The 24457-nt window shown below is 43.3% G+C and overlaps 1 protein-coding gene across 8 annotated transcripts in view; it reads left to right on the top strand.

Annotated features, from left to right (window-relative positions):
- TULP4 (TUB like protein 4) overlaps positions 1-24457 on the top strand; it is a 156100-nt gene that overhangs the window by 120091 nt on the left and 11552 nt on the right. For all 8 annotated transcript variants that reach the window (XM_063390202.1, XM_063390204.1, XM_063390207.1 and 5 more), the window contains 8 exons: positions 1228-1394; positions 10160-10384; positions 12525-12759; positions 13244-13388; positions 14276-14420; positions 15679-15772; positions 17088-17231; positions 20725-23309. In XM_063390202.1, coding sequence (XP_063246272.1) covers positions 1228-1394; positions 10160-10384; positions 12525-12759; positions 13244-13388; positions 14276-14420; positions 15679-15772; positions 17088-17231; positions 20725-23309 — 3740 coding nt within the window. The remainder of the gene's footprint in view (positions 1-1227; positions 1395-10159; positions 10385-12524; positions 12760-13243; positions 13389-14275; positions 14421-15678; positions 15773-17087; positions 17232-20724; positions 23310-24457) is intronic.

Here is a 24457-nt window from a genome sequence, read left to right on the forward strand (position 1 = left end):
TGTAAAATACTGTTTTAGAGTTACTCTTGAACTGTAACAAAGAACTAGAGGATATAAGGGTTTGAAATAAGCATCCCCAAATTAAGCTGTGGGCGTCCCTCATCATGAAGTGCCTGTAAGAGAAGTAACTGATACATGTATCCATATCCATGTATATGAGAGTCTGAGCGGTCCCTGTGTGATTCCAGCAAAGCCCTGCTAAGCAGCTGAGTTGATTTTCACAAGTCAGAATCACAGAATCATTAGGGTTGGAAGGACCTCTGGGCATCAGCCAGTCCAACCCCCCTGCCAAGGCAGGGTCCTCTGGAACAGGTTACACAGGGACTTGTCTTGGTGGGTTTTGAATGTCTCCAGAGAAGGAGACTCCTCAACCTCTCTGGGCAGCCTCTTCCAGTGCTCTGCTGCCCTCAGTGTAAAGTAATTCTTCCTCATGTTGAGGTGGAACTTCTTATTCATGGCCATTGCTCCTCGTGCTGTCACTGGGTACCACTGAAAAGAGTCTGGCACCATCTTCTCGGTACAAACCTTTGAGATAATAATCAGATCCACTCTCAGGCTGCTCTAGACCAAACAAGCCGAACTCTCTCAGGCTTTCTTCATAAGAGAGATTCTCCAGAGCCCTTATCCTCTTTGTGTGATGGTGGCAGAAGAAAACATATGATATGGAGACCATATGTATTTATGGACAAAAGTCTTAAGTACTTGTAGTTTCATGTTACACTGTTGTAACTCTAGCTTGAGTTATGCTAAAAGTTATATTGACAGCCAGTGAGAACAAGAGGCATTGACAGATATTCTGCTTTTTTGCACTCTAAGCCTTTCCAGACAAACACTCTTTGCTGCTTTTTGGTAAGATTTTTTATCTGCATGTTAACTTGATTCCACTTATTTACCCCAAAGCTGATTTATGATCTTCCCCATCAGTTTCAACATCTCTGGTAAATTCTTTTCCTAGGTGTTTAGGAGCAACTACTGATTACATTCTGGACTCACCATAGAGAGAAAATAACGTTTACCACATTTGTTTTTTTCAATTTACAAAATAAAGAGTCATTCTCAGAAGTGCACCTGTGACATATTTCCTACTATTTCAGTGAAAGGATAGAGGTTCTTAGGTACTTAAGTAACTTTCGAGAGCATATTTTATCTGTTCAAGTCACTTTGCAGCATCTGGAAATGCTGTTGTTTCCAGCCAGTGGTTATTGCAAACCATCTTTGTGATTCCAGATGTGGTGGTGCAGTGGTGCACACAAGGAGACCTGCTAGCAGTGGCAGGCATGGAGAAGCAGAACCAGCTGGTTGAGCTCACCAATGGTTCCCTGCTGAAAAGCGCACTTGTCAAGTTCTACAACGTGCGTGGGGAACATATCTACACTCTGGAGACACCTGTGCAGGTAGGAGGCAATTTTAAAGTCTGTTCTTCATGCTTTGCTGACATGTTTCTCCCTCATTGCTGTAGGCCTGCAGTGTGGAAAAGGTTGCAAAATGTCCCAAATCCATCCTGAAACACAATATGTTAAAAATGTGAACAATGGTAGTTTGCATTAAGGTAGACATGCAAGACTGCACCTGATTCTAAGATCCACTATGCTAGATATTGTGGAGATATGAAAGGAGAAAGTCTTGTTTCCCAAACTCACTGGGCCATGAACAGACAGATAAAAAATTCCATTGTTTTATGAATAAGTGACTGAGGAGGAAAAAAAAAACAACAACCAAACCTGAATAACTTCCTTAACATTGTAGCCGAGCCAAAAGCTGGACAAAAATATTCCAAGTCCAGTATCATAACCACAAGATTATTCCATCTTTGTTATTGTAATTTTCTAATGTACAATCATTTGGTGTGATGCAGGCATGTAACTTGCCAAGTAAATGCCAGCACATGGTCTGTGAGCTGCTCAGGAGCACAACATGCTCCATAGGTCTTTGCTGGTACTTCAGAGCCCAGCTGAATGTAATTCTTTGTCATTTTCTGGAGAACAGGGATGACTCCATTCTGATTTCTGCTGCTAGGAATGAAACTTTATAATAGCTTTGAAATCTGAAAGTGAAAGAAAATGCTGTAGATATATTAATTATGTTTAATGATGATACCATGTATTATCATTTTTTTTCCAGTACCCTGATCTGGAATGGATGCAAAAGGGTGACATAGTAAACCATCTGCTAAGCCTTTGTGTTTGCTTATATTTAGCATTAACCTGTGCTTATTAACCTTAGCACTCTAATTTAGATAGAATTCCTTAGTTGTGTAAAGTGTAAAATAATGGTCTCTAAAGCAAACCTAAATACGTACAGTGATATCTAATGCTAATTTAGGTACCTAAAGGACTTAACCATAAACACAGCTTTATCTTCTTACATGTAGCCGTTGCAGCAAAGTAGCACAGCCCTTTCCTCTCTGGATCAGTTCTGAAGAAAACATATTTATATCAGTGTTGCTTTTTCCCAGCCCAGGTGACAAGCAAACCTTGTTCTGTTACTTGAGTACCAGAACTCAGTATGTGCACATTAGCTGTTGAACCCTCTGGTGCCAGCCTGTGAAATGAAATCACTCTGTGGTTTGAGCATCACAACCCATCAGGTCAGGTTGCCCCAAGGTGTGGGCTTTTCCATCACTGCTTTGTTCCTGCTAATCTCAAATTCCCCTTCGTTTAAATACTTTCATCTCCTCCAGTTCTCCATGTATAGCTTCAACTTCTTTTCATATTTTCAGCTCTTTTCTCCTCAGCCAGCTGGGAGAAATCACATATTGTGGCTGATGTGGGGGCTAATTTTTCTGCCATTATGTGAGTGCTTAAAGGGAAGCTGAGAGGTCAGACAAAACAGGTGAATGCCAAACTTGTACTGCAGTATTTCTAATAGTGGAACTAGTAACATAAGCCTTTCTGCTCTTTCCAGCTGCTGTTTTTGTTGGAAATAGCAATATTTTAATGTACTGGAGATTTCTTCCCCCATTGTCAACTGCAGACTAAAAGCCAACAACTTCAGAAGTTGTAAGCCAGGTTGCAAGTGAAGGATGAGGACAGTCAAGGAGAGGCAACCACCATTTAATAATAGAATCAAGGAATCTCATTTCCTTTGGAAATCAGGATACAAATAACATTCAAGCTGATATATTTATGTTTATTAAAAAACTATGAGCATAAACCTACCTAAAATGAGAGCCACTCCTCTTGTCTTATTAGTCAGTGTTTAGTCTCTTTATTTGGTGTATTTAAATTCATATTTACTCAGCTGCAGGAGGAAGTGAGGGGTCTTTCAGAAGAACACCTGTATCTGCTCATGTGGACTTTATTCTCCTATGTATTTGAGTGCTGGTCTAGCAGTATTACCAGCTAAATGACAGGTATGCTAGAACATGGTTAAGTATTTAGTTTACTGAAAAACCAGATAAAAGCCACTGTTGCAAAAAAAATTGCTGGTAACTTCTGTTATGTGCCTCTGCTCCAAAGATGTATGTGCAAAGATGAGAGTGAGTCAATGGTCCTAGTAATTTGTCTCATGACAAATCCATCAGAGTAAATTAATTAGTTTTCTGTACCACGGCAGCCAGCCTTATAATGGGATTTTTTAAGATTCATCACTGGTTACTGAACTAAAAAACAATTAAAGAAAATAAAATAATTTCCTCATCTTGAGCTCTTCTGCGAAGCCTTTCTTATGAAGAAGCAAGTATGTGACTGGAAAAGCACATTGATTATGCATGTTGTTCTGAATATAAAAGCCAGAAAAAACAACCACGAACATAAGAAATAGTGGATTACAGGTACAAAATTGATTTTCTATGTGGTCCTCTGACCCAATTCTTTGACACAAAAGATCTGAAATTTTGTCAGTAAAATACACGGAACTGTTTTTGTTTCTGTCTGTCCTGTCTTCGGTAGGATATTCAGGAAACAGATTTTATTGTTTATAACAAAACTCAGTCTAAGAATGACAGGATTTATATGCAACTTGGCTGGAATGTTACTGAACATAAAGTCACTGCAAACCCCAGTGGCAGAATAGATTTGGGAACTGCAGGTAACTCATCTCAATGATGACTGTTGTTGTCATGGATCCCTTCAAGATGCTGCCTTCTCCAGCTTTAGTGTGGTTTTGGCATCCTCTGTCTCATTGGATTAACTCTCTTTTAGCTTTTACCTTCAGTGTAGCAATTTATAGTTCATAGACCTAGTTTGCTAGTTTGACTATAAAACTCTAGATAGGGAAATCACACTTGTTTAGAAGTATTGAAATAGAGGCAGTAGCTTTGCTTGGAAAACAACATTCATAAACAGAGTGGTACAGTTGGCATAGTGCAGGAGTCTCTCCTGTTCCTGGCTCTGGGGCTTCAGCCTGGCATCCTGCAAGGATGTGTTTGCGGAATAAAGTGGAAAGAGCTGAAAAGGTAAGGGCTGGTCAAATACTGAACTGAATTCTATGCAGAGAGCATATCTTAAGGCCTGGTGATCAGCTGGTGACTATTCAAAAACAGACTATTGATTTACCTCTTATTACACCCGTCCTTGTATACACCACGAACACCAGTGTGAGGTACAAAAATATGCCCTGTTTTTTCATGGTCCTGCTTTTCAACATTTAAAAGTAAGACTGCAACAGCAGGCTGCCCTACTGGTCATAATGTTTTTATTGGAAGAATGTTAATGTCTTACATTTGTTTGGTAGGTACTCACAACCTTTCCCTGTCGTCAAGCAGGGATGAGAATTGTCAACTCATTTAAGACTGTTTTATAGTCCTGCTAAAATTGTTTACCAAATGCTGCAACCCAGTTCTGTCACTTTAGAAGTTCTCATCTAACGTGCAGACAGATCTTTATTATATTACTCAACTGTACCTGGTTCTGATTGGAAACAGATGCTTCATATCTTCCTGAACTTTCAACAGGAGTCTCCTACAGGATCTTTTCAACATTATCTAACTGCCAACTTTAACAAACTTGTGAATTTTTTTCTTTCTAATGGTTCAATCTTGTGGCCTATATTTGGTCCCTTCTTCAATTTTTATGATTTTTTTTTAATATGTCCCAGAGAGGACCAGGGCTACAAGAGCACAGATTTAGAAGCTACAATTCAGATTTTCTCCATACACCTTTAATTCTACAGTAAATTTACATTACTTTAAGGTTTTATATCACTGTGTAGCTGGTGTGAGTACAGATTACATCTCGAGTGCAGTGAAGGAGGCTGAGAGTGAACTAAGCTTCACATGTGGTACAGACAGCAAGACTAAATGTAAAAACCCCACGTTTATCAGTGTAATATTTTTAAACCTAATTCAAAGTGGTGTGCCAAAGACTAAATCTTTGTGGAAGAAGTTTCCAGAAGTCTTTGAGAAGACAACCAGCTTGCTGTCAGCATTTGACAGACTGCTTCTCTGCTAGAAATATCTCAGCATCTAAATGAATAGATTTAAGATTATATGATCCTGCAGAAACCTGGTAGTTCTGTAAAGGCTAGAGAAGAAAGGTGCAATTTTAGGTTTAATTCAGATCAAATGGTTGTGAAAGAAGAGGCTGCTTTTTATGTTATTCAGCTGAGCAGACCTTGCTTACTTTTCTTCATTTATTTCACACAGAGCGTTCAGGTTTGTTGCATCTGAATTAATGTTGCCTTTCATTTATATTGCCTGAAATCAATTTTATTTAGTTGTTATGGGATAACAACAAAGCTTCAAGAAGAGTTTATTATTTTACAGGAAAAAAGCAACAGTTTAGAACTAACTGGTGAAACATGCTTTAGGATATCAATAAAGATATTTGTGTTCTTTATATAGGCCATAGGATCATCTCTGCTGCAAAAATGGATTTTGATCAGCACTGGAAATTGAAGCCACTTTTCTAAGCAACTCTTTCTGTTAAAATGGAATCTTGTTGTATTGACTTCTTAAAAAATACTGTAGAAATAGAGAGGATATAAGAAACAGCTGCAAATCAAATAAGAGTTTATTACATCAAAAATCATATCAGGCCACAGCAGTGGCAGATTTCTCATCATTTGTCACCATCAGTTCTTAGCAGCTAATATTTTTCCCACTGTAAATATGAGGAGCAGAAGAATGAAGGAGTGTTAGGTTGCTTTCCCACAGCCATCCATGAAGGCTCTGGCAGCACAGAGGTGTGCACACACAGCTCACAGGAGCCAGGCGGGCACTGCAGCCTTTGCACCTTTCAGCTTGTCTCTGAGAGGGAAGAGTGTGCATCTCCGCATCAGCAGCCTGCAGTGAGAGCAAGCCAGCAATGTACTTACACCACTCACTGGATACTGTGTTGCAGTTGTGTTCTTCCTCCTGAGAAAAGTCCTGCTAGTTCCTGGGCTTTCTGCCGTGGAATACTATTTTTATTTCATTACCAGTGGGAGTCCCAGTGCCAACAAACAAGGGATTAGTTCAAGCAGCAGGCAGACCCCATGGCTCAGGATTTCTGAGCGCAAGGCAGGCAGCAAGAATCAGCTAGAGCAATGTTTTCATTGGCTGAACTGCATACAAGTGTGGAATGTATATAAATTATGTTCTCTCCTGTAAGAGAGACAGTAGAGCCTTATAAGAAGCAACCACAAAGCTTTGAGTGGGAATATCCGTTCCTGCCTGCTTTTCTAAGGGGAATCAACATCCCAGCTGAGGGTACAGATTTGAGTAGCTGTAGCTCACTTTCAAGCCCACTTGGAAAGAAATGGCAAAAGAGCTCCTTGTTGGTCACTTGCTGAGATGTGTTTTCAGTCAGTATTTCTCCTGATAAAGCATCTTTTTTTTTTTTCTTGTGTTTTAGCCAATGGTTTCTAATATATAATTGTCATAGAGCTACATGTTGGCAATTAAACCCTGGAATTCATTCAGGTATTTCCAGTTTATGCTGAGATTTTTCAAAACCTGATGCTAATTTTGTATGCAAAGTGAGATTAGAAATTCTCATGTTATATTTGTAGCTATGTTTCTTTGTTCCTAGCAGAAAAAAACCCCAACTGTGCAAACATGGAAAATAAAATTCTTCTGTCCTAGAGTCTGCTTGTTCATTTTGTAACAGATGGTTGCAACAACTTTTGGATACAACTACAATTTGCATACAACAACTTTTGTCCTTCCTTGTTTTGCTAAAACAGTTGAAATAAGTGGATGTTTTATGAGGAGCAGTACTTTTGTGTTGGATGTTGGAGGTCAATTGTTTTTTCTCAGTAGAGTTTGAAAAGAAAGCTGTGGCCAGCTCATAACTGACCTGCTGCAGTAATTGATTCATATCCCTCGTCCAGCAAGGGAAAGACTAGGAAGCATAGTTATTGAAAAATATTATTGGAGCAGTACTTTAAAGGTCAGGTCAGATCTGGCATTTGGGTGATCTTTTATTTCTCCAAGCCTGTAATGACAGGCTAATTTTCCCTGAAGCTCATCTGAAGTCTCAGCCCTTCACTGTAAGTTAAATTTTGCAGAATATTGGGCTGGAGGAGCACCAAGGGTCTGACCATTTTAGAAAAAGGAAGGCAAGGCATGTCTGGTGGTGTGGTGCAAGTGCTCTTTGTTGAGGTTGAAGATATTAAGGCATAATAAGGTGTGTGGGGAGGCTAACTGTACAAATGGAAGAGTAGAAATGTCATGATTTACAAACAGAACAGCACTTGCAGGTATTGTATGTGTGTTTGTTTAAACATGCACCCACTCACATATTGTTTGCATATACATTCATAAACAGAATATAAGAGCATCATACACTGAGAAGTTTAGAAGGTGACTGAATTATGGTTGCCTGTTGGGAAACGGTGGTGAAGTTTTCAGCTTCTGACTTTCTGCTCTTCGGAGCTCCACAGTGCTGTGTTGCCAGAGGTCCCACCCCATGTTTCAAAGCTTTGAAAAGCCTTTTCCTTGAGACTGTGTTTTAGATTGCAAAGGCTCTTGCACTGCTGCTGTCTGCACCTCTGATGTTCTCCATGTGCAGCAGTAACCTGAGGAAAGAGATGGTTTTATTTAACTCTATTTGGATGAAGAATGTCCTACCTGGGTGTGATATATTGGGTTATAATAGCTGCAGTATGAGACATCCGGTCTGTACTGGATTATGATAGCTGGGATATTAGACTTCTCTTCTGACATTAAAGTCTATCCAACAAATAAACATTTGTGTGCCAAGTCACACACTTGTTTGTTCCCTCACTGTGTTTATGAGTAAGCTGATGCAAGGTGAACAGCAGGATGCACTTTGGATCCCACAGGAATGATCAGGTGGATAGTGCTGCCTATGCTGGGATTCAGCCCCTGGGGAGAGTCAGGTCACTTCTACTGTGCTGTTCTCAGGCTGTCACATAGCAGATGTGGCAGGTACCTACCTTGTGCCAGTGCTTTTCCAATGGCATTTGTTTGGTAAGCAGCTTGATCTGGCTCATTGCTGCAGACAGTGCAAGGGCTGAGCCACACTCACAAATCATGAAAATACCAATTGGTAGGGGATACTTCATGTGACCTCTCCTCAAATGTAAGGCTGTATCCCACAGATTATGGTTATGACAAGCCATGTAGAATTATTGATGGTGCACAAAGGATTTCTCAATTCTTGTGAAGTTCTCCACTACAAAATGCATTCAGCAATTACTGTGAAAATCACAAGGCTCACATGTTGCTGCTTTCTATTTGCACATCAGTCAGCCTGAAGATTTGTGCCTTCATGGAGGTGTGTGTGTGGTATTGTCTAGATGTAATTAAAATTCATCCTTCATTCCTCCTACTGTAAAACCAGTATTTTCCTTGAAATTTAAACCTAGAATAAGGTGACATAGTAGGGAAGATCTCTTCAGTGAAAAGGTTTTTCATCCAATGCTTTATCTTGATGATAAACATTGATATAGTGCTATGCCAGCTGCATTTTGCTTCATATCAGTCACACAGAAACATCTTTTCCCAGTTACTCGCCTTTAAGCATCTTGAATTTGTAAATGGAAGGGAGGCTTTTTCTCCAGACCAAATGAGTAACCTCTGGGTTGATCTAACCCTCCTATCTGGGTACCATACTGCTAATAGAGGAGTCTTGACCCTGTCTTCTTGTGAAAAGATATTCCAAAGATACAATGTATTTTCAATAAATACAGTTCATAATTTAGATTAAAAACATGCTTGCTTAAACTTCTCAGGGTCACAGATGGTAAAAACAAGGAAGACCTTCACAGAAAGGAGTAAATCTTTTGCAGTTTGCTGATGACAGGCTGCTGTATAGTATTCTTCATGGAGTTAGAGTTTCATCTTTACTCTGTGTTGTTTATTTGCACAGAGGTAGCAGATGGGATTGAAAAACCACACGATGTGTGTGTATATAAGCAAATACAGGTGCTTTGTTACACAGAAAACAAGAGATGACAGGTGGATGCAAGTAACACTTAAGGGCAAAAGTAATGATGATAGGGCTAGAGGAGGTCACAACAGATTGGTACGTGGCAAAAAAAGAGATGGGATTTAGAAGGAAAGTTTAGGGAGCTCATTGCAAGCAGGAAATAAATGTCCTAAGCAGCAGTGTTTGTTTATCATTATTCTGTTCCATATTGTGACATTTAGTACCAGTTGGCCCTCACTCCTGTTTTTACTGTCTGATTTGGACATTTCTGAGCGTAGACAAGTAGAAGACAAAAGGCCATTCTCTGTTGCCTTCCTGGTGCTCTTTCACAGTTCAGTTCCTCTGGGAATAGTTCAAAGGAGACGCTGCAGCAGAAGACTTGGCACAAGACAAGAAAGCTGATTGGGTTTTCTCCACTTGTTTTTTAAGTGTCTCTGGGCATATAATTTAACTTTTCAGTTGTAAAATATGAGCTGTTACCAGTGGGTGAGGACTGATTAAATGACTGAATAAATCATTTGGATAGGACATCAAAAGACCCCGCATCTCAATACCCTCTGTCTTTAAAATCACTTATCCTAGTGATTTTGTAGCTGATTCCTTGTGTGAAGAGCTTTGAGCATCCTGAGTAGAAAGCACTGAATAAACATCAACTGCTGTTTTGGATGATTTAAAATGTTCACATCATTCTTCTGTGGGCAGTGGTGGGCACTCTTAAGTTTTTGGAAGACTTAGGCTAATGTGATTGGTGCTGAATTCATGTGATGACTTGTTGTGCAGCCATCCTGGAAAAAGATCTTTTGCACAAAATCTTGTGAAGCTGTGTCCTTGTGCTCTTCCTGCAGCGTCCCATCATCTCGATCTGTTGGGGTCACAGGGATTCCCGCCTGCTGATGGCTTCTGGGCCCGCGCTCTACGTCGTCAGAGTGGAGCACAGGGTCTCCAGTCTGCAGCTGCTGTGCCAGCAGACCATCGCCAGCTGTCTGCGTGATGACAAGGACATCAGCAAGCTGACCCTGCCCCCTCGGCTCTGCTCATACCTCACCACTGCCTTCATACCAACCATCAAGGTAAAAAGAAAGAGAAAGAAGGAAGTGTTGCTAGATCTCCCCCCTCCGTGGTGCTCCTAAGTGGCAACGGCTAAATTATAAGATTTTATCATTTCAAAAGCTTTCGTATTCTCTTCAAGACCTCACTGATGCATTTGGTGCCTATTAGAAATCTGAAAAGAGAGCTCACACATGCTGCTCTGCATTATTCCATGGAGATGGCCTTTCCAAGTATGTTACGAGGGTAAAATGTGCTGGTGACTCACAGAGACTTCTGAAGAAGCTCACGCTGGTGATAATACTCTGTCACGGTTGGGGAGGATTCACAGGAGTAAAACTGTAGCCCCTGTACATGTCATATGAGTGCTTATATCGCCAGGAAGGTTAGGCTTAAGACCTGGGGCTGCCCAAACATTTCTACTAACAGTGAGTTCTGCTAATCTTACTGCTCCAACAGTGCTATGGAATAATGAACCAGGTATCACACCCTTTCCTGTACCACGAGTAGAATCATCTGCACAACCTCTTTGTTTCATGGTTTTGCCCTCAGTAACATCTTAGGATTTCCAAGCTGCTTATCACAGCCTATAAACCAGAGCATTAGCTGGTAAATGCTTGACATTCAAAGATACATTTTTGTGACTTTTTGTGTATATGTTACAGCAGTCTCTTGAGCCAGAGGTCCTTGTTAAAACAATGCAGAGCTAGAACAACTAATTTGAGATCAGTGGGGCTGGCCCAGCTTAAATGAGAACAACTTATGCATACAAAATAATAATTCAGCATGGTTCCATTTGGATGGTGCAGGGCAGTTTGTGCAACTGTAAATTATTTCATTTGTCAAAGAACAATGAATGCCTTGCTGTAACCATAACTCCTGGATCTCCAAAGATATAGAGCGTTTTTCAGACTGGAAGTCTACAGTTCTTTCTAGTTCTTTCCAACCTTGTCCCCAGGATGTTTTCCATGTTGCTCCAGAGCCACCCCTCTCTGGAGCATCAGTGACAATTTCCTGGCTGTCAGGGAAGGCAGAGGAGGGGACTGGATGGGCTGGATGAAGGCAGCAGTTGGCTGGGAGCCCTGGTGGGGATCAGAGGGCAGTACAGGGACACATCAGTGCCATGGCCCTTGTGTCACCTCCTAGAGGAGATGCCAGGATGCAGAGCAGTTGTGGCCCTGCGTAGCTGAGAGGTGGAAGCACGGTTTCCAGAAGCCCTGTGCCTGTCCTGTTCCATGGGTGTTTCTGGAGCCTCGTCAGCACTTACACTTTACCCTGGCTCATCCCCAGTCACCCACTCAGCCTGTGTTGTCAGCCATGCCTTCAGTGCTGGGCAAGGCTCCCTCTTCCCTGTGTACATTCCTCTTCCCCCTCCAGATTGATTACAGGTCACTCAGCCTATACCCATTTGCCAAGTTAAGGAAGCCTATTTTTTTTCCCTACCTTTTTTTTCTTACATTTTCATTTTGAAAGAAACTCTGTTAACTTATACACATGAATAGTATTTGTGTCTCACAGGCTATATTGTCCTAGACAAAAGATCCCTACTGCTTTAGGACTGAATTTTTTATGGATCAATACAGTGTGCTGGCAACAGGGCAAAGTAACCCAAGCTTTGTGCTTGTATTTCTCTACATGGCACACAAACAGGCCCTTGGCTAGGATGGGAGAAGTGCTTGGAAGTGACATAAAAAGTACGAGCTGCTTTCAGAGTTGACAGCATTGTAGCATAGTGGCATAGCATGTACCAATACTAACCAGGAATGGGATCTGAGTGTCCAGGTTCACTTGGAGGGCCTGCAAGAGACAAGATACTCTGATACTTGACCACATTACTCAAGTTCAAAAAGAAGTTTCTGGTAAGAGCTGGAACTTGAAGACAGATTTGTTGTCTCATTCAGTGCTCTGACCACAGGTTCAACCTTCCTTTTTGATGTAACTAGTCTTAGTTTTTGTTTTCTGTGTAAAACTAACTAAGTAACACACAGCCACTCTGTCTTGCATGTGTGTCCTGCATAACTCATGAAGTAACCTGTACTAATCTTCACCTGCCAAATTAGAGTTGTGTTCAAGTTCAGTTAGTTGTGTTGGGATTAAGTCACCACAAAACAAAACCCCAGCCAATATTAGAAACTCTCTCTTTCCTTCCTCTGTTTGATTAAGCCTCCCATCCCAGACCCAAACAATATGAGAGATTTTGTCAGCTACCCAACAGCTGGTAACGAGCGGCTTCACTGCACCATGAAGCGGACGGAAGATGACCCGGAGGTCGGTGGTCCGTGTTATACTCTGTACCTGGAATACCTTGGGGGACTGGTGCCCATCCTGAAAGGACGTCGCATCAGCAAGTTGCGGCCTGAGTTTGTCATCATGGATCCCAAAACAGATGGGAAAGCAGGTAGAATTCAGTTGTTGCTCTGTATAAAAATGATTTAGCAATACTTTGGACATTAAATCCTCAAGAATTTTAAAAAATGCATATATGCAACATGGATGGTGGCAGCTGATATTTTTTTCTGAAGTCAAAAAAACCTTTAGCGTGACCTAGAAGCTTCTGAAATTATACCCTGCTGCCTTCTGTTTTACAGAAGAGAACTTCTTGTATTCTGAGCAATGGAAAATAGATTGCTCATTAGTAGAAAATATTCTTTAGTCTCAATTTCAAAGTCACTTGAATGGTATTCATCCCTCTGAATCAAGTTCACTTAAGTTCAAACCATTAGAAATTTGGAGTTTGAAGGCAGAGTGGAGAACATTTAATTTTCCTCTTTTTATTTCAACTGCTGCCTGTGGATCAGGTTTATGCTTCTGATGACTGAGAGTTATAATTTATACCAGTTTTCTGAAGCATCACTTAAATTTTCTGGGGCCTGTCTTGATAGATGAAATCTATGGAAACAGCTTGATTTCCACTGTGATTGACAGCTGCAACTGCTCTGACTCCAGCGATATCGAACTCAGCGACGACTGGGCAGCAAAGAAATCTCCAAAAATCAGTCGAGCTAGCAAATCACCTAAACTCCCCAGGTAATAATGTCTTGGCTGTTTCTTCTTCTTTTTCCCCAAGTGGCCTCTCTTCCTCCCTTCCTCCCCTGCCTCTCCTTCCCTCTCTTGACACCTTGTAAAATGAAAAGTAAACTCCTTTGGCCACATAGGAATTCTCTGTAAGATTGGGATCCTCTACAGGGTGTAGTTCTGGGGTGATCTCAGAGATTGGCATAGAGTTCGACTTCGGGGAAGACTTCTGGGACAAAATGTAATGGGAAACAATAGAGCACATCTTCTCCCTGGGCAGTCTCAAAGAAAGATTTTATAAATTCTTCCGCATTTTTTTTCTCTCTTGCCACCATGGAATATATTTCCTTCAAACAGACTGTTTCTTATTTTTGTTTGTTGCATTTCTGCCAGCGAGCTCTTTAGGTACTTGAGCTGGTCATCTTGACTGCCCCCTGCCTTGTATAGTGGGAGGTAGAAATAACTTTTGGCTTAGGGTAAGAACACTGACAACATTTGTGGAGCCTTGGTTTGATGTACACTAATGTGAAAATCTGTCAGCTGAGGTGTCATGTTCTGATTTCTTGGGACTTTGCTCAAAGTCTGCACAGATGAGATCATTCATCTCTACACCTTTTAGGGATTAGTGGAAGATATATGGTATCTGGCAGAACTGCTGTAAGCTTTGTTAGATTAACTAGAAAGCATCCAGCAGGATTTACTGCAGGTATGTCAGGTCTTCTGTGTCTTCAGATTTGACCCATAATTCTCTATCCTGTAGGCTCTACAGTCTTTTATTAGTCATTTTGAGGACATCCTACCTACCAGTTCTCTTCTTCTTACATCTTTCCATTCAAAGACATGAGTTTTGTGCATTTTAGCTTGCCCATTGCTGTTTCTAAGTATTGCTTTACCTGCAGGATCAATATAGAAGCTCGCAAATCTCCAAAGATGTCACGAGCTGCACAGGAGATCTCAAGATCACCAAGGCTACCAATAAGGAAACCCTCTATTGGTTCACCAAGCCTGACACGAAGAGAATTTCCTTTAGAAGATATCACTCAGGTATTGTGCACATTGTTACTATACCTGATTCGAATGCATTTCTTTCACAAGACAGCATGTTGTGGTAGAGATCCAATGATCAGCAATAAAAGTTTTCATTAAATTACAATAAGTGGATAGAATGAGAGAACTGCATCTTCCAGTTCAGTACTAATGTTCAAAAGTGCCAGTGGAGTATCAGGTGTTGTTTGGTAAGTACCAGGACCACTTACTTTCGTCAGTGTGAATCCACGTGAACAGTTTTATTCTAAGTGATGTTGTTGGCTTTTTGAAAGTGTATGTGAAAACACTTCATCAGTTCTCAGAGTCATCTTAATGCCACCATAATTCTCTGCATTGCTAGGGATTGCAGAGATAAGGAAACGTTTGCTTCAGAGGACCACATGATCTGTTTCATAATTAATGTGAAACAGTCTTAATTGGAAGGAAGAAAAGGAATTACCACTTTGTGCTCTTTGTGGTGTTCATATCCTCTGGGTAAATGAAACTTAGCAGGCTGTAAAACTGTCTAGGTTGTATATTTCATTAATAACAGGCTGTGTTCTTCTAATTTTCTTTTGTCTGGTTTGGTTTTTTCTGCTCTCTTGTTTTGCTTTTTCCTTTTTATGAAAAATTCCAGAGCAGTTACAGGGAGATAGGACCAAAAGCCCTTCGAATACAGCAGAAGACCTGAGGCTTAGATCCTGCTCCTGATACTGGCAGCATAATTCCTGGCCTTTGAGAAAAATCTATTGGTCTTGCAGACCCATAATATGTGTACCATGGCAACAGTGGTTTGGGAAGTTGCTTTAGGAGCTCCAGGGGAATATATGTTTGTTGTTATGAGTAATTAATTTCTGTCTTGTTTATTGTTCTGTAAAGTGATTCATGACCGTAGAACCAGCGGGCAGGGTGTATCACTCTCTGAAATACAGAACAGCCATGGTCCTGCTGGGCAGGAGCAGCAAGTGCCAGAAAACAGACCTGTTCTCACTAAGCAGGCTTTCTCCACTATGTGTTGTTCAGATCTTCAATACCTTTAATCACCCTGTGGCTGTTGCACACATCATTTCTGATGGTGTTAAGATATCAGAATGAGTCTTCTTAATGATTGAGTAGAACTGTTGCTACATAGGCACTTCAGGCTTTTTCAATACAATAAAAACAACAGAAACTGAAATTGCATTATTACCTGCAATGGCTTGATTGCTCTGCAGTTTTTTATTAGAGCTTGATACAGATTTTATCAGGTAAAAATGATCTTGTTTTTGTTTTGCAGCACAACTACCTTGCTCAGGTCACATCTAATATCTGGGGAACCAAATTTAAAATTGTGGGTTTGGCTGCTTTCCTACCAACTAACCTTGGTGCAGGTAAAAGTCAACGGTTGATTTTTTTGTGTGTCAAAAAATTCTTTCTAACAAATGAGAAACTTATGCCATGAGATTTTTTGTAAGTGACCAAAAGGCTTCTTTAACAAAGCACTTATTTTCTGTGAACACTGGGAATTAGATTTTATTAAATTCACTATAACTAAAGGAGATTAAAATCTATAAACACAATAATGAGATGATCGATAAAATGCTAAAAGTCTCACTTGTAATAAAACAGTAAATTAACGTTTGAGCCCAGACCTCCATTTTGACAGTTTATTTGAACCAAACCCACACAAATAAAAAAAGTGTTTTGCAAGAGGACTGGAGAAATAATAGGTTTTAAGTTACTGCAATAGAAGTATTTTTAGAAGTCAGGTTTTTATAGTTATTTAGGTACAAATTATATGAAAAAGCTATTACAGCCTCATGCTCGAGGTTCTTGGAGTCAGTGCAGAGCCTCATCATGCGGTTCTCCTGCTGGAGCATTGGTAACCTGGTAGTCATCATTAAAAGCAGCAGTTGTCTATCAACCTTTTTCTGGGTGGGGCAGTTCTACCCAACAGTCCTGTTGGAAGGAAAAAAGCTGGGTGAAAAACAGGGTACCACCTCGCAGAGCTGATCTCTGAAGTATTCACACAAGTCTAGCAGTTTAATGAGCCCTTTAGAAAACCTTTTTTTTCCCCATGTTGCATTATATAGTTGGGCCACTTAAAGGTGCCCTGGGTGCAGATTTATGTGGATAGTTTTTGTGGCTACATGGACTGCTGTCAGCAGTTGAATGACCACAGGGCATTCTAATTCTCTCACCGCTGGTGGCAGATAGGGAACCATATAGATGTTGAGTAAAAGTATCATGATAATTCTTTCAAATGTTCTCCCAGTCTCCAATGGTTTGGGTCCCAGGGGGTTTCCTTTGTATGTAGTAGCTATCAGCAGATTTCCTTCCTGAGAGCTTTCCAGTTTTCCCCTGTAAGTTGGTAGCATCCTGTGGTGAAAAGTTTCAAAAGTAGAATGGAAAAAAGTATTTTCCTCCCATAAAAATAGATGTGAATACAAGATGAAGTAATTAATTATTTAATTACAGAGATGCTGCTTCCATTTAAAGAGAAATAGCTGAAAGCAACCATTACTTTTATCCCTTTTATGCAAAGTGTTACATAGTGATTTGACAGATAATGGCTCGCCCTTGCACACGTATACAGTAAATAACAATATTCCTATCCCTTCTGTCTGCTTTGAATTGCTTCTTCCTTAGCTTTGCATGCTATTTGTGTAACAGACTTTTTTGTTGCTTGTTATATTCTTTCTCTAGTAATATATAAAACCAGTTTGCTGCATCTGCAGCCCAGGCAGATGACAATATATCTCCCAGAAGTGCGGAAGATTTCAATGGACTACATTAACATGCCTGTCTTTAATCCAAACGTTTTCAGTGAAGACGAAGATGATTTACCAGGTAAGGAGGAGCTGGAGGGCTGCCGTGCTACGGGTTAAGCTAGATGGAGGTCAGGCTGGTTGTGTCATGGTCCCCTTTGGTGAACACAAATCAAAATCTTTTAGTCTGATGGGCTCCTGTAGAACTGAGTTAGAATAAGGCTAATACGTATTATGGACCTTGTTTTCTATAATGTGTAGAAAATATAATGCATAAAGAGGTCCTTAGTTCCAAGTTGATTGGGAAATTAGTCATCTGCTAATTCATCTTAGTTTGCTAGGAATTCTCCACAGACAGAAGCCTTGCATTCTGCACCTTGATAGGACAGAATTGGAATGTGTTGGAAACCCATACAGGCTGTTCTTGAGACCTGAGGGCATCAAAGCACAGCCAGCTGATAGGAGCTTGGGTTGGAGGGCAGGTTCCCATAAAACTCAGCCACCACTTGAGAAGAGATAAATGCTCATTTAGATTTTTATCACTACTAAGAGGCTGAAGTAGTAAAGTGGTTGATAAACAAAGCAGGATCAGTAAGATTTTTTCACTTCTCTGAGATGTAAGGTAGCAGAAGATTTAAGCAGTGCAGGGAAGATTTGGGTGCAGGTGACGTGATGTGGGAGGTGAAAGGACTGGACATACTCAAGGCCTCCTCCAATCAAAACAAAATCATGATGTCAATAAAATTAACAAACAATAGAAAATAAGATAAATTAATAACATTTTCAGAATTTTCATATCACTGAGGGATTCCTGTTGCCAGGTCACAGGTTTTTGGAACTATAGAAGTGGCTGTCATGCCAGTACCCTTTAAAGAGGAAGGAGTGTGAGCACTGCAAAGCAATTAAAGACCGGTGCTAAAGTCTACTGAAACAAATGGAAATTTTGTCATTATTACAGACCAGGGTTTCAGCTGCTGACAGCAGCAAGGCTTTTGTCTGACCCAAGCATCAGAGTAGTCCTCTGGACTTCTAAAGAAATACTTGTATGTTTGAAATTAAGCCCATTTTTTTCACAGTCTGGGGGACTTGGCTTGCTTAATTTCTGTCTGCATGATACTCACCTATAGTATCTGGAGAAAATAAGACACTTTGGTGACTGTATATATAATATTAATAGGAAGCACCCAACGTCTGCTATTATGAAACATGGTCCAAGCTGTCAGAAAGTAATATAAAAACTAAATAGAAAAAAGTTAATACAAAATTTTCACATCTCTTCCTGAAAATTGTATTGAATCTGCACTAAGAGATGAAATGGTGCTTGTAATTGCAGGTACACCACATAAACAGAGAGAAAATTGAGACTCTTGTAACAGCTTGTTGAGAGGGCTAGTAAAAGAATCATACTACCCTGTCCTCCATAACAGCCTTCCTCTTGTGCACTTTTTCCTTTCTAGTTTCTTCTAAAAATTTATTTTTGATAGCTGCATTAGCTATATCAGCTATCAATAGCTGATATTTCTGTTGGTAAACAGTGGCTACTTAAATCTTCAAAAATGTTTTTGGGGCTAGCCTTTCTAAAGCCTGCATATAAAGAAAGTACCATATACTAAAGGAAAAAGCATTGCAGGGTAAATAATGATTACATGATAGATTAAAAAAACCTAGTAGAAAAGTGCTCTTGGACAGTGCAATGTTCGTAGTGAGGTACACTTGGGTCAGGTGTTTTTTAATGTAGTCAGTAAAGATTTGGCAAGACTAACGCACAGTGAATTGATTTAACTTACAAAGTATGCAAACTAATCAATTAAAAACCATTGGAGAAATGAAGAAAACATTGGATTTAAACACTCAGGAGTATTAAGCAACACCACAGCAAATGATATTTTGTTGGATGAGGCAAAAAGACAGCAACATTTGGGGTTGCTCAAGCCAAGCTAACAATCAAACCTCAGGCTCTGGCAGCTAAATTGCTAAGCCTGCAGGCATCAGGGTGAAAGCATGGCCTGCCAGCCAAGCACAGAACTGCCTTAGGGTCAGGTAAGGTTGGCTCTTGGTCTTCCCCTGGAGGAATGAACTAAACTACCGTGAGTATTTTGCCAGTGTAGCCACAGTGCTGTCTGTACACCTCCCATGTTCATGACTTAAGCTGATAAAAGCCTGATGATTCCGAAAAGGTAATTATGGGGCATAGGTAGATGACTAGAATTTTAATTAAAAATTAATTAGGAACTGGGCAGCATTTGGAGGAGTCCTGACTAACGGATCTCTTACATGATCTGGTCTTGCAAATCAAGAGGTGTCCACAGATTTTGGCACACTTAAATATGGATATAAAGCTGGATATGACACTAGATCCTTATCTCTTTTCTTTCCACAAACCTACTGATACAACTCACTTATCAATTTCTGTGGGATTTTTACAGGAAGTTTAATAAAAAATAACTTGAAATACTCTTGGAATTTCTAATATAGTATTTACTGTTTTCCCTCTTTATTCTGTTTTGTTCTTTCTTGACTTCTGCACTTCTGCTTGGATCCAGTGTCCTCATTTTCCTGCTCCAGCTTTTCAGTGGTAGTTCCTATTGGAATCAACCACTTTTTGCAAAAGGAACTGCAACAATTGAGCACTCTTCATGCTTCTGCTCAAAATTATGAGAATTGCTTCTTGCCACATTTTCCCTTTTTCATGCCACCACATATGGGAAGTTTTTCCTAATATACACGTGCTTCTTTATACATTTCTGATTGCAGCCTGTCCAAACATTAATGCTGCAGTCGCCCTGACTGCAGTACCCACTTCCTGAATCTTTTTGGCTTACCATCTATTTCCTCACATTTTCTGCTTACAAATCTGCTGAAAACTTTTGTAAGTTTTTTCTGCATTTCATTCCATCATATTCCTCTCTCTCTGTTTCAGCTTCCTTCCTTTTGCTTTGCTGATTGGTTTGTCAACCCCTATACTGAGCTTTTCCCAACTACTGTCTGTTCTCCAGCTCTCCCAAGCTCATTGAGTCTAGGAACCCTGTACTAGATATTATACAGTGTCTTTAGTGCAGGTCTTCAACTTTCTTAGCCTCCACTTCTTTTATTTATTTGTTTGTTGATGTATTTACTATCAGAAGTCCCTCCCTGAAAATTAGTGAGTCCTGATTTAGCAAATCTTATTGATTTGAGCAGAAGCAGTTAAAACCTGATGATGAGTGGATGCTGATACCGTGACAGTCCATGGAGATCGCAGTGTAGGCTGAGAACACGCTCAGAACTTGGCCTCTGAGGTGTCGCTCGCAGGAAGCGGCTTTAAAGTTGATCTCCAGCTGTTACAAGTAGCTCTTGTGCGACAGGAGTCACGGGAGAGGGGCTGGCTGACGTGTTCCACTGCGGTCTGACCCACCGCTTTTGGGAACAGGTAGCAGCGCCTCCCGGGAGCAGCAGGGTCCGTACAGGTAGCAAATAGTTGGAAAGGCCCCTCGGTGGCAGGGGCAGGCCCCGGGCCCGGCCCAGCCGTGGCAGGAAGGGGTGCTGGGGCGGGGGCGAGGCCGGGCCGGCGGTGACGCTCTGTGTTGTCCTTGCAGTGCCCGGCGCCCCCGGCGCGCCCGCCAGCAGCCCGCCCTGCACCGTCAACATCCCCATCGCGCCCATCCACAGCTCGGCGCAGGCCATGTCGCCCACGCAGAGCATCGGCCTGGTCCAGTCGCTGCTCGCCAACCAGAACGTGCAGCTGGACGTGCTGGCGAACCCGCCGGCCGAGGCGGGGGGCGAGGGGCCGGGGCCCTTCCCGGGGGCTCCGGGCCGCTTTCCCGGCCCCGGGGCGGCGGCGCTGGCCGTGGGGGAGCTGGGCCGGCCCGCCCCGCCGCCGCTGGCCCCGCCGCCCCCCGCGCCCCCCGCCATCGCCCTGCCCGACCTGCGGGACCACGGCGACCGCGAGCATGAGCCCCCGCCCAAGGCCAAGGCCCCGCGGCCCGGGCCCCCGCTGGTAGAGGGGGACGCCGTCATCTTCGGGGCCGCTCCGGAGCTGCAGCTGAACAAGATGAACCCGCCGCCTCCCTACCCCGGCACCATCCCCGCCGTGCCGGCCCCCGCCCTGCCGCCCCCGCCCGGCCCCCCGCAGCCGCCCCTCGATCTCTGCCTCAAGAAGGGGGAGTTCTCCCTCTACCCGGCGGGGCACTACCAGACGCCCCTGGGGTACGAGCGGATAACGACGTTCGACAGCAGCGGGAACGTGGAGGAGGTGTGCCGGCCTCGCACCAGGATGCTCTGTGCCCAGAGCACCTACACCCTGCCGGGCCCCGGCAGCTCCGCCACCCTGCGCATCACAGCTGCCGAGAAGAAGATGCAGCAACCCTGTGCCAGCGCCACCTTGAACCGGCTCACGGTCCCCCGTTACTCAATCCCGAGCGGGGACCCGCCGCCCTACCCTGACATTGCCAGCCAGCTGTCCCAGGGCAGAAGCATGGCGCAGAGGCTGGACAGCAGTATCATTCACGCTACTCTGCGGAGGAACAGCAGAGAGGCAGCCCTGAAAATGGCTCAGCTGATGGATGGTCAGAGAGCCACCTTGCAACTTCCCCCTAAGGCCAAGAGCAACATTGTGGCAGCACAGTACCAGCAGAGAGTGCCCACAGCCTTGTACACCTGCAGCCAGTGCAGCAGTGGCGGCGCCGGCAGCAGCAGCGGTGCGAGCGCTGGCGGCACGGGCAACATCGCCGGTGCCAATGCTGGTAGCAGCACCTCCAGTATTGGTGGCATGAGACCAGATCTGAGCACAGGGAGCGGCTCCCAACACAGCTCTGTCATCGCTCACTCTGTCAGTACTTCGCCTCTGGCCTCCCAGTCCTCCTACAGCTTGCTGAGCCCGCCTGACAATTCCCGTGACCGAGCAGATTATATCAACTCCGCTTTCACGGAGGATGAGGCCCTTTCTCAGCACTGCCCCGTGGAGAAATCAGTGCGGCACGTACCCGTGTCCTTGACAGAGGCTACCCTTAGTGTAAAACGGCCGCCGCCGTACCAGTGGGATCCTATGGTGAGTGAAGAGATATGGGTTCCTCAGGAAAGGACATCTCAGAGCTCAGTGCCCAACCCTCTAAAACCTCCTCCGCTCATCATTGGCCAAGCTCAACATCTGGATATGTCTCGAGTGCCATTTGTTTCCCCCAAGTCTCCAACCAGTCCCACTGCCACTTTTCAGACGAGTTATGGGGTTGGAGTACCTTACCCAGGAAGCTACAGTGCCCCACCCCTTCAGGGAATGCAGGCCCCCTGCTCCCCCAAAGAAGCTCTGGCCCCAACACAGTTTGCACAGCAGGAGCCCACAGTTGTGCTTCAGCCAGGTTATCCATCCAATCTCCCCTACTGCCCTTTGCCACCCATGTACCCAGGAAGTAGCACTTGCTCTAGTTTACAGCTGCCACCAATCGCCTTGCACCCCTGGAGCTCCTACGGCGCCTGCCCACCCGTGCAGAACCCCCAGGGCACCTTGCCCCCCAAGCCGCTCCTCGTGGTGGAGAAGCCGGTGATGTCTCCCCCGCCAGCAGAGCTGCAGGGCCACGTGGGCACAGAGGTGATGGTGGAGACGGCAGACACCTTCCAGGAGGTGCTCTCCTTGACAGAAAGCCCTGTTCCTCAAAGGACAGACAAATTTGGCAAGAAGAGCCGCAAACGCCTGGACAGTCGAGCTGAGGAAGGAAATGTGCAGGCTATCACGGAGGGCAAGGTCAAAAAGGAGGCAAGGACATTGACTGACTTCAATTCACTGATAGCCAGCCCTCGGTTGGGGAGGGAGAAGAAGAAGGTCAAGAGCCAAAAAGATCAACTGAAGTCCAAGAAACTAAACAAGACAAATGAGTTTCAGGACAGTTCAGAGAGTGAGCCGGAGCTTTTTATCAGCGGAGATGAACTGATGAACCAGAGCCAGGGCAGTAAAAAGGGTTGGAAAACTAAAAGGAGTTTAAGGACAGCCAGCGAGCTGGATGAATTCAAGTGCCGGAAGGCCAGTGAGAAGGAGGATGGGCGACTGGGAAGCCAAGGCTTTGTGTATGTGATGGCCAACAAGCAACCACTGTGGAACGAGGCAACACAAGTCTACCAGCTGGACTTCGGAGGGCGGGTGACCCAGGAGTCGGCAAAAAACTTCCAGATTGAGCTGGAAGGACGACAGGTAGGAAGGGGTGGCACACACTTGCTGGAATGGGGGCCAGGATGTGGGAAAGCTATGCCAGGAATAAGCTGTCTTGCTGCAGAGTGCCTCCTGCTTGTGTCAGCTGTTCCATGAAAAAAAGCTTTGCCGTGTGGTTGATAAAAAACAGCAGTCAAAGGTTCAGCACCTAGGGTGAAGTTTAGCTGTAAAGTAAATACACAAAATATGTTTGGTCGTATTGCAGTCAGGCATGGGAACAAGGGCCTCCTTTAGTCTGGCTGGCTCTTGCTGCTGCAGGTTTGCTCTCCGCAGCAGTAGCTGAGCTTGCCTTCAGTGATGGTTGTGCATGGCAGCTAATTGAGTGAACACTGCTCCCTTCTTGCCCTGCTCTCAAAGGTTAGCCAGGCAGCAGGTAGCTAAGGCTTCCTTCATGCCAGAATTTCCACTTGTGAGCAGCTACCAGGCCCCTGGGGTTGGCTTTTAATGCTACAGGAGAGAAACACTGACCCACCCCAGAACAAAGTGCTTCTGGGCCACTTTTGAACCTCCTGTGGATAGAAGGGTCAATGGCAGTTCAAAAAATGAGAACATTTCATTTTGGCCAGAGTGATATGTTATTACTACTACACCAAACCCATGCTTGTAAGGGGTGCTAAATAGCAGGATGCTGGACTGAGACTCAGGAGACTCATATTTACTTCCTTGTCCAGCTGTAAGTCCCTTTTGGTTTACTAAAGATGCCAAGGCTCACAACTTCCTCTAATTTAAGGTGGGAGTTAGATGCCTTAAGTATCCAGCATGCATGGCCGGTGGTAGTCTTTTGGTTTTGCTTGTATGAAACAACAGCTCAAAGGCAGCGATCAGAGCCATTTGTACCCCTTTCTTCTTCAGTTCAATGGCTGTGGATATGTCCCCGTGGGCAGCTGTGCAAAACCACCCAAGCAAGGGTTTTCTTGCTGGGGGTAACAAAGCCTGCCTTGACTTGGACAGTCAGTCCCCATTCTAGTTCAAGGATCTTCGCTGTGGAACAAATAAAATCTGGATTTCTGATGAAGCAAATGAAAAAACAGTAATAATAGACTAAACCTCAGATATTCCCTGTGGAAGAGCAATAAACAACCTGACTAGTTCTGCTTTTTTTTTGCATTTCAAACAGCTCTCACTGCCCC

Source organism: Prinia subflava, chromosome 2 (assembly GCF_021018805.1).
Source record: "Prinia subflava isolate CZ2003 ecotype Zambia chromosome 2, Cam_Psub_1.2, whole genome shotgun sequence".
NCBI lineage: Eukaryota > Metazoa > Chordata > Aves > Passeriformes > Cisticolidae > Prinia > Prinia subflava.